Source organism: Perissodus microlepis, chromosome 3 (assembly GCF_051167445.1).
Source record: "Perissodus microlepis isolate ML-2025 ecotype Zambia chromosome 3, ASM5116744v1, whole genome shotgun sequence".
NCBI lineage: Eukaryota > Metazoa > Chordata > Actinopteri > Cichliformes > Cichlidae > Perissodus > Perissodus microlepis.
This window is the reverse complement of record NC_140463.1, coordinates 5,038,169-5,048,773: the sequence shown is the minus strand read 5'-3', so window position 1 is coordinate 5,048,773 and position 10,605 is coordinate 5,038,169. Positions and strand designations below refer to the sequence as shown.

The 10,605-nt window shown below is 44.5% G+C and overlaps 2 protein-coding genes across 2 annotated transcripts; one reads left to right on the top strand and one right to left on the bottom strand.

The window, feature by feature from the left end:
• Positions 1 to 535: 535 nt before the first annotated feature.
• LOC146389542 (CST complex subunit CTC1-like) lies at positions 536 to 3,109 on the top strand. The gene is made up of 7 exons (XM_084919185.1): positions 536 to 550; positions 846 to 914; positions 988 to 1,150; positions 1,356 to 1,411; positions 1,518 to 1,674; positions 2,363 to 2,526; positions 2,995 to 3,109. Exons 3-7 carry the CDS (start codon positions 1,019 to 1,021, stop codon positions 3,107 to 3,109), a joined length of 624 nt encoding a protein of 207 aa, XP_084775311.1. The 5' UTR covers positions 536 to 550; positions 846 to 914; positions 988 to 1,018.
• Positions 3,110 to 4,954: 1,845 nt separating this feature from the next.
• On the bottom strand, positions 4,955 to 9,843 carry LOC146389541 (E3 ubiquitin-protein ligase TRIM21-like). The gene is made up of 2 exons (XM_084910913.1): positions 9,446 to 9,843; positions 4,955 to 6,896 (listed from the first exon to the last, which is right to left on the bottom strand). The coding sequence occupies exon 2, from the start codon at positions 6,885 to 6,887 to the stop codon at positions 5,190 to 5,192; it is 1,698 nt and encodes a 565-aa protein (XP_084767039.1). The 5' UTR covers positions 6,888 to 6,896; positions 9,446 to 9,843; the 3' UTR covers positions 4,955 to 5,189.
• Between the last annotated feature and the right edge of the window lie 762 nt (positions 9,844 to 10,605).

The following is a 10,605-nucleotide window of genomic DNA, read 5'->3' as shown; positions in this document are numbered from 1 at the left end:
AGGGGCGGGGCCATCTGCTGCGACCGGTTGGGGTGAGAGAAGGAAGACAGGATAAAAGACGTGCTGTGGAAGAGAGACAGAGGTTAATAACAGATATGATTCAATGCAGAGAGGTCTATTAATACATAGTGAGTGAGAAAGGTGACTGGAAAGGAAAAACTCAATGCATCATGGGAATCCCCCGGCAGCCTACGTCTATTGCAGCATAACTAAGGGAGGATTCAGGGTCACCTGGTCCAGCCCTAACTATATGCTTTAGCAAAAAGGAAAGTTTTAAGCCTAATCTTAAAAGTAGAGATAGTTTCTGTCTCCTGAATCCAAACTGGAAGCTGGTTCCACAGAAGAGGGGCCTGAAAACTGAAGGCTCTGCCTCCCATTCTACTTTTAAATACTCTAGGAACAACAAGTAGGCCTGCAGAGCGAGAGCGAAGTGCTCTAATAGGGTGATATGGTACTACAAGGTCATTAAGATAAGATGGGGCCTGATTATTTAAGACCTTGTATGTGAGGAGCAGGATTTTGAATTCAATTTCCAGAGGAGGCTGTCCAGGTGAGACACACATAGACAGGCTTATAAATGTTTGGACTCTTTGTTTGGACTCATGTCCAACAATGTCACCCCCAATAAAGTTATGAATTATCTTGCATTAATAGGCTGCTGATTTTCTTTACTCGTTTCAGGTGTTACCAGCAAAATAGTTGCTTAATCATCTGGGATGTACCCAGATTTATTTATTTAGACAGAGATCTTGACCCCCCCAATGTTCAATACAAAGTTACGCCGATGGTTACGTACCTGTGCGGTTTACCTGTGTGTGTGTTTCAGGACAGGAAGTGTGTACCAGGACAGGAAGTGTGTACTGCACGTACTTACCTGTCAGCTCCATAACTGTGGTCTCCCTGGGAGACACCAGGTAAGTTTACAGGTAAAGTCTGGTTCCCGTGTTTGTCGTGCTGTTGTTTATTTGTTTGTTTGGTTTCTATCAGCTCGGCCCAGCCTCCTCCTCCTGCTCCCATCATGCACCTGGGTGAGTGGGCTCTGAGCAGCAAGCAGAGGTGCACTGTGGGACAGGTCAAAGGTCATGTGGTGTGTTTCCTGTTCCTGCAACTGCAGTGGAGCTGCTCGCTGTGTGGCAGCGTGTACACACAGGTACTGCATAAAATACACACAGTGTGTACAGGATGTGTTTAGTTGTAGTTTCTCGGGTGCAGTGAAAGTACTCAGAGTGCTTCATGTGTTGTTAGCGTGTTGGTGGTGTGTTAGTGTTGGTGCACGTAAGTAAAGTGTCGTTTTGGAGGAAACTGCTCACGATTTCAGGTGTGTGTGTGTTTACCTGTTGCTCTCTCTCTCTCAGGGCTGCAGCAGCTCTCAGTGTCACTCGACCTCGTCAGTGTTTCAGTCCAAAGCAAAGTAAGAGCAGCTTCCTGTTGAGCTCACCTGCTGATACATGTTAATCACCTGGATCAGTCAGGTGACAGTCACATGATCAAACCATGTCGCTCTGCTCTTCGATCAGGCTGGTGATCGATGACGGGACAGGTGAGGCTCACGTCTGGTTCTCAGCTGCTCTGGTTCGTGCTCTGCTGGGATTGGCTGATGCTCAGTGGGAGGGGCTTCAGAGAGCTCTCAGGGTCAGAGGTCACATCAGAGTCTTCCCTCGTGGGCAGAGCCAGGTCAGTAGCACCTGTCAGGTGTATATGTTTACCTGTCACAGGTGAGTCACGTGCTCATCGTCGTCTTTAAACTTTAAGATCGGGTCATGTTTTTATTCCTGAGGCTTTACTGTGAAAGGGCACATCCTGTTTACATCCTGGTAACAGCTCCGTCTGCTCACACTTTACTGCTGAACTGGTTTGGGGGCGTGGCGTCAAACTGAGGGTTTTCTTCATATTTACAGTCGGTGTGAAAACGTCAGAAGGTTTGAGTGAAAAGAGAGAAACAGATGTTTGTGAGGATTCACGTTGTGGATATCTGAGGTTATCAGAGTGTCAGGAAGGGAAACCTGAAGAAAGTCAAAGAGCCGCCCAGCACAGAACAAGCCTGTCAGAGCAAAGACTTCAAAGACTCTACAGGCTGCACAGGGACGCGCTGTGAGCTCACAGAGCTCCACGTCTGCAGACACCTTCAGCCACACTGCTGAGGACGACCGGGACAAAGACCTGCAGACTGAAACGTCCTGTGGTCAGAGGAGCTGAAACGAGAAGAAGATGCAGCTACAACCCAAAGAACAGCGTCCACACAGTGAAGCACGGTGGGGACGCTGTGGGGGGGCCACCACAGAGAGAAACAGGCGTCCTGCAGGACGTTTCCACAGGGCCGAGCCGTGAGTCTGCAGAGACATAACCTCTGTGTCTGTCTCAGGTGTGTGACGGGGACGCTGACGACTTCCTCCTCCACTTCCTGTTGTGTCTGTGCAGCAGCGATGTCATGATTCGGCCGCTCAGCCTCACCTGCAGGAAACACACCAACCAGAGACCAGAAGGTAACCCCACCCTCACCACCCTGACTGCAACCTTCAGAGTCGTGTGTGTGTGTGTGTGTGTGTGTGTTTCAGAGGTGAGGAGGTTCACTCGAGGAGATAGAGTTCCTGACCAGACTGGCTCCTCCCCTTCAGCTCACCTGTCTGCACCTCCACCCTGGCTGAGCTCCACCTGCTTCGTTCTGACTTCATCTGTTCTACGTGTTTGTACAAATAAAACTTTATTGTTCCTCCTGTCACACGGTATCTCACCTTCACTGACCCTAACGCTGGTGATCAGGGTCAGAGGTCACACGAAGCTCTCTGGGTTTAACCTCACATGAAAGGGGCGTTGCTGTCATCATCATAAAGGGGCCTATAACAGGTCATGTGACCCTTCTACAGGAAGTGATCCCTGTGAGTGGCGCCCACATCAGAGACGTTCTCAGATGGTGATTCATGAAACCTGCACCAGTAAAATCTGACAGTTGAAGGATGATGAGTGAAACTGGTTAATCTGGTGTTTGTGGCACAGAAGAACTCCACCTGGTCCTGCCGCTCTCAGCCTCACTCTGAGGAAGCCCACAGTCTGCCACAGTGGAAACTACACCGGGGGACCCGATCCTTGGGTGGACCGATTTTTGTTTTAGCGTGTTTTGGGGTTTAAAAGCCACAGAGACGCGGTGCTTAGGAAAAATGCATTTCAGCTGTGCTGATGCTCCTGACACGTATAAGACTGGGGAAACCTGCATTCAGCTGGAACTGAAAAACACTATGTCCAGATAAACAGAATCAACTTTTGGAGAAAAGTAAAAGATTCTTCATCAGACTCTAACAACTAAAAACATGACACTGACCTTAATTGTATGGGCTACATCAAATATATTCAAGACCGACAGTAACACTTCTCACTGCTGCTAATTTTAACAAAACCAAACAAAAAGTAGAAAAAGGCAATTCACCAAGTCTTGAAAAGTCAAACTGAAAAATAGAAACACAGAATAAAATAAAACATCCATCCAGATCTTTACAACCAACAACATAAAATCTATCTTAATTAAATGGCCTAATTCTCCAATAAATTAGCAATAACAAAGTAAGAAAAAATAAGACCTTCAATTTATGGACGCTCAAATTAACAGAGCGACATTAAACGCACCTCATTGCCTGCCGTAGCGTTCTTCACAGCTGCACTTCACCTCAAAGGTCGGTTAATACATCGGATTGAACTTAACCAAAGTCCCGCAATTAAAGGAAAATAAATGTTTGTAACAAACACAATGAAGAACATTAAAATAATTCACTGTCAGTTACTGTCGCTGTGAGTTTGACGAGGTTAGCTGCTTCATTTGGTTCTGCCTAAAGTTACAGTTCTCTCAGTGATCGAGTGTTTATATGATAAGATACATGTTTAATGCAGAAAGTTGGAATTACAAGTTGGTAAGAAGGTTTTTAACAAAGGTTTGATTTAAGCTTTAAGTTCAAAGGTGAAAGAAATTTCACGTTAGATGAAGGAAGATCAAGGCTAACAAGGACATAGGTCAAAGGTCAAAATAAGGTAAGGTGAGAAAATATAACAGATATATATAATCAATAAATAAGGTGAAAATATCAGATAAAAGGGTTTTTTGGTTATAAGGAATAAAGAGGTCAAAGGTCAAAACAAGAGTACTGTTAAGTTAAAATTAAAAGGTCAAAGGTCAGATTAAACAGGTTACACAGAAAGGATCGGCAAAACTTAAGGATAAAGAAATAATACATTAAACAAGGAAATAAATGAAAAGTCTGAGTTAATGAGAAATTAAACGTTTAAATCAGGTTAAGAGTTAAATTTTAAGCTTTTGTTAGTTAAACTAAATAAAATAATCAGAATAAACGATTGGAGGAAAAAAGCAAAGATGTTGTGATCAAAGCTCTTTTAAAATAGTTTGTACGGCACAAAGAAAAACATGTTTCAGTATGTTGAGCTAAAACCACAGTAGACACTGGTAGAGACCTCAGATCATTGTTACTGAGGAAGTCTGCCTTAAACAGTAAAGTGTTCTTTAACAGAGAGAGAGAGAGTGTGTGTGTGTGTGTGTTGAACATGCAGACTAACAGAGACTGCAGCTGTCAGCAGCCACACACACTTTCTATTCTTCAAATCAAATCACAGTGAAACATGTTCACTGACAGCTCAGCTTCAGCATCGTCTTCATGCTGTGACTGCAGCCGTTCAACTCTGTTTGTCTTTAACCCAAATCATCACAACATGGAAATATAATCATCAAAATGATGTGACTGGAAGGATGCAGCAGTCTGTGCTCCACCTTTCTCCTCCACACCTGCAGGTGGAGAACATGGATGCATGAATCTCTACAGAGTTCTTTGAATATTATCCGTCTCATCAGTTTTCAGTGAACAAAACTCCTCACAGAGCCAAAATAAGCAGTTTGTATCCAACATAACTCAGCTGGACTCTGATGCTCCGTATAACAGCCACACATGAGTCTGGATTCACTCAAAGCATTGAACAAACTTTATTGTAAATGAAGCTTTTGGACATTTATTCTCTGATATTTGCTCTTCAGCTCGAGTCTCCATCAGTGGGAACATTTCCTGATTCAACTTTTCTTCTGTTCAAATCAAACTCCATGAGAATCAAAGTGTGAATCAGAGTCCTGATGATCAGATTCTATAGAAACATGGAGACTGTAGAGGATTTACACTCAATATGTTCATTTGTTCCCTTCAATCAGAATCAGAATAGGAATCAAGCGATTCTTCCAATGAAATCAGGGATAGATTAATGTTATTGACAGGACAGATGATCAGAGGTGCAGAGTTTTTACCTCCATCATTGTTACAGGGACTGAAGAGTGGGTGGAGTTTGTGAGTGAAGGAGCAGCCAGTAAAGGAGTAGATCAGAGCTGCAGCACCTACATCATAAAAGGAGACCAGACCCTCCTCATAATCCACAAACACCCCCACCTTCTCAGGACCAGGATGGAGACAGAGACGGACTGAAGGACGAGCAGCAGCTTCGTACTCATTTCCATTTCTCAGCACTACAGTCCAGAAACCATTTCGAGGACTCACTGTGATTTGTCCCTTCCTGTTGATCGACTCTGTGGCCACTCCTAAAGTCCACTCAGTCTTTCCTTTAACCTGAACCTCAAAGTAAAATCTGCCTGAAGAGAAACTCTGCTCTCCTAAAACACAAACACACTGAGAAAATCTCTCTGGGTTGTCTGGAAGTTTCTTCCTCACATCACCACAGTACACTTGTTTTCCATCATCAGACAGGATGAGTTTAGGATGAGCTGTATCAGGATCCAGAGTCACATCCACCTCATGCTGCTGGACCCTCTGCAGCTCAGCCTCAAACAGCTTCTTCTTCATGGGTTTCCAGACTGTCTCCTCCAGCTGAGCCACAGCTCTCCCCACAGTCCCCTCATATGATGGTGGATGAACTCTGACCTCTGTCCAGTCCTTGCTGGGTGGAGCAGCTTTCAGGGAGGAGAAGCTTTGGAGGAGGTGGAGGTGGTCTTCAGAGCGTGAGAGCTGCTCCACCTCAGAGCTTCTCTCCATCAGCTCAGAGATTTCCTGTTCCAGATCTTTGATGAGACCTTCAGCCTGTTTCTCTGTAGCTTCCTGTTTGTCTTCGATCTCCTTCATGAGCTCCTTCAGGCGTCTCTCAACAGACTCCATCAGAGCCGTGAAGACCTGAACACCTTCTGCTTTCTGTCTGTCTGCAGCATCTTTACTCATCTTCACCGACTCTGTGATCTCCTGAATCTTCAGTCGTCTCTTCTGGATCATCTGCTGAATCTCAGCCTCTGTCTTCTCCAGCTCTGCCTTCTTTCCTTCATATTCTTCTCTCAGAGGAACAAACTCGTGGTTCTTGTGGTCTAAAACAGAGCAGAGCATGCAGACACATGTCTGGTCGGTCTTACAGAACAGCTGCAGAAGGTTATCGTGCTTCGTGCACATCCTGCCTTCCAGGTTCTCCACAGCATCAACCAGCTGATGTCTTTTCAGAGCTTCCTTTGTCAGATGAGGCTCCAGGTGAGTCTGACAGTAGGAGGTCTGACACACCAGGCAGGACTTCAGGGCCTTCAGTCTGGTTCCAGTGCAGACGTCACAGGGAACTTCTCCTGGTTTGGCAGCTTGTTGCTCTGAGCTGCTGCTGCTGGCTTTCTGCTGAGCTTCACGTCTGAACTGAGCAACCATCTCAGAGATGAAGGTGTTGACCCTCAGCTGAGGTCGAGTGTAGAAAGTCTCTTTACACATGGGACACTGACAGCTCTGATTCATGTCCCAGTGCTGACTGATGCAGGTTTTGCAGAAGTTGTGTCCACATGGTGTAGAGACTGGATCAGTGAACACATCCAGACAGATGGAGCACAGAAACTGATCTTCAGATGGCAGATTGCTGGCAGCAGACATGTCTGCACTCTGAGGGAGAAAGAAAAGAAACATTTGATTCAAAATTCACTTTAAATTTCATTTTTAAAAAGAGAGAAACAAGCGTCAGTAGTCTGAGGAGCTTGGAGAGAAAAGCGTCTGGACTTCTTTGAGTTTCTTTTCATCACAGAAGCTTCTTCACCTCATCCTCAACACGGACCAAGGAATGAATACTGCACTTTTGGAAGAACTCCCTCCCCTGCAGCCTCTTATCGTCAAAGGGACGGAGGTGGAGAGGGCAAACAGCCACAGATTCCTGGGACTGCAGGTTACATCAGACCTGAGCTGGACTCTCAACACTACAGCAACTGTGAAAAAAGCCCAGCAAAGGCTTTATTTCATTCGGCTGCTCAGGAAAGCTGGCATGAACCACCACCCTCTCACCCAGGCCTGCAGAGGACTGATAGAGAGCATCCTCACCGCAGGCATCACTGTCTGGTATGGAAACACTACACAGACAGAGAGGAAGGCTCTGCAAAGAGTCAGAAAGTCTGCAGAGAGGATTATAGGAACAACACTTGCATCCATGGACCTGCACATACAAAGCTGCACATACAATCTCAGACACAACAGAGCGGACAGCAGCATCACACACAGAACACGATTCTTCAACAGCTTCTTCCCCACAACTGTCAGACTGATGGCAAACACAAAACACTGAACACTTAAAATAACACAGCACTACTTAACCTCATTTTGAATGTATCATCGGTTCACTGACCATCGGGCAATACACTCACAACAGACTTGTGAAACAGATCTGTGGAACAAATGTGCAATACTGTGAGTGCGATAAGAGGTAGACAACTACAAACTCTCTGTAAATGTTCTTCTTTTTCTTTGTATATAGAAAATAGTACGACTACCCTACTCCGGACTTTATTTCTATCCTCCTGCTTTTTCTGTCTTTATATTGTTAAAGTGTGATTTGACTTGGAAAGCTCTGCACAAGTATCCCACTGTGCATGGACTGTTGGTCCTGTGTGCAAATGTCAAAATAAAAATCTTGAATCTTCAGTTGTCAGAGTAACTGGTGGAGACCCAGCAACACACTCAGACACAAACTGGTTCATCTCAAACACAAACTGAACAACGTCGTGTCTGCTGTACAGTGCAGCGTCCAGACGAACAGGATCAACAGGATGAACATCTTTTTAACAGTCGTTACAAAGATGTGAAGTTGTTTGGCTGACACAGACAAACAGTATCCCACATTCTTGATTTTTAGCTCACAAACACGTCTTATAAGGACTTATTGATCCTGAAATGTTGGAGGTTTTAGCTCTTTAAACAGTAAAGTTACAGGAGGATACAGATAATTATCAGGAAAATGTCCTCGGTTTATTAAAATGATCCCGTCCGATAACACACGAGAACAATAAATGTATAATTTTCTGTTGTAACCCACAAACTGAACGGTCACTCATCTTTCATGTTGTCACTAAAACATCACTCCTTCCACGTCTAGTTGGTCGTGATGGAGGCGGAGTGCGTTGGGTCCGCTTTCCCTGCCCAGCCGATGTTCCTGACGCAGGGAAACAGATCCTGTTGGGGATCCCTACCTTGGCACAACACCTGCCATGGTCTTTGCACACTCACCACAGGAAATGCATCATGTTGTCAGCTTTACAGTATCACAGTCAGAGAAACTGGTCAGGCCGCTCTCTTCCAAATGTCTACACTTCACCCTTTTACTGTCAGTGGGCTCAGAGTCCATCTAATGCGGCTCATTATCTGATGCCGTCTGCAGACCAGTGTTAGACACTGAGAGGTTGATGGCTCCGTGTCAGAGCACCGGCCTTAACGAAAAAGTTATCAATGGTTCTTTTCATCTTTTCTCATTACCCACAGCTACGTCCACTCCTATCAGGCTGCTCACCTCTGCTGCGACGATTCAAACAGCCGGAAAGTAAATAATTTGGAGACGGTGCGTTTGTGTCACAGTGTGAACAGTGAAAACAGAGACTTTCTAAAACGATGATGCATGTTAGTCATGTGATGCAGTCATGTGACCAATTAAACAAAGATAGTGGAGAGCATTATACAGCTGCAGTTTTGAGCCCTATTAAAGATTAATATCAGTCTGTACCTGCTCCACAGAGCTTTTCTTCAAATTCTTTAATTCTTTCTCGGTTTTGCAACTTTGTACTTTTGTGTTACTCGCAGCAACAACTCCACCTCACTGTTAGTCCATTTCAAAACTCGGTGCTTTTCCTCCACCTTTTGCCGCGACGTTTCAAACAGCCGGAAAGTGAATAAGCAGCAGACAGAAATGAGACCGGTCGAATCGTCTTGCGTTTCACGCATGCGCAGGACTGGAACGTCAGCGTTTTCAGCCGTCTTAATGTGGACGCACAACTCTGTGAAAACGACTGAAAACACTAGTGTGGACGCGGAGCGCTGTTTTCAAATCTATCCGGGAGAGTGTGGACGTAGCCTAAGTGGCACCATGGAGAAATGAGGTGGCGCTCTAGAGCCCTGATGGAGTGAACAGAGTGAAGATTTGTGTAGAAGCAGGAAGTGTGATCAGCTGCACTCACCACTGTTGCTGAGAGGAACCTGATGGACTCCAGTGAATCTTCTTTCAGAGACAAACAGGACTCGACTGCAGCTCTGCTGCTGCTCTCTCACACTTTCACTTCTGCAAAATGACGTTGAACTTCTCGTCTTTGCTCCGCCTCTTCCTGCCTCTCCCTTTACAGGAATCAGCCGGTCTGTACTCAGTGACTGTGGCTGTGTCCCAATTCAGGGTCTGCAGCTTGAAGTACGCATTTTAAGTGCGGTTACGTCACCGCCACGCGACGACGGCTGTCCCAATTCGAAGTGTACTTCAAATGCATACTCCAGATGCGCCGTCGATTTCCCCAAATATCAAGCGTGGTCCGGTGCACGCTTCTTGGTCCCATATATCCCACAATTCATAGCGCGGCGGTGGGTGTGGATAATTTTGCCGCAAAATACGGCAGAAGGGAGCGGCCAAAGAGGGTTTTTTTGGGTTTTTTTTCCAAACTTTATTGAAATCATAAAGCGAACAGTCAGTCATTCCAGTTCAGTTTGTACAGTAGACATACAAGGCAAATAAGAGTAACAATATACAGTACAATGAAATAAGAAGGATGAATAAATAAAGGATAAAAAAAGAAATAAAGGAAAAAAAGGGGGGAATGTGACAGACTTCATAACAACTTTGTACTTGAAAGTTGTGACAGCTCATTCGTTAAACTGAATATGACGTAACTTATTTATGTGCGAATGTTTAATAATTAAAGTCAGTCATATATCCACAAACACAACAAGCTGAAAGTCAGTGATTATATATATATATATATATATATATATATATATATATATATATATATATATATATATATATATGTAGCCTGGCTAAATTAACCAGCCCAGAACACAGATTATCTTTGGGGTTCTTTTAATCTGAATGATAAAGTAAGCGCTCAGAAGAAAATAAAAAAGGTTGTAAAGATAAAGAAATAAAATTGTTACAGACAGTTCTTATCCAGTAACAGCTTTGTGCACTGGTAACCCACTGCTACTGCAGGTTATTTCCCCAACTTTATCAGCATCTGGAACTCAAGGACGTCTAGCATCATTTTGTGTCTGATATAAACCCATACATAAATAAAACAAACTTAGCAGTGCAAAAATAACTGTAGTGGCTTCTCCTGCTAAGATACAGAGCCAA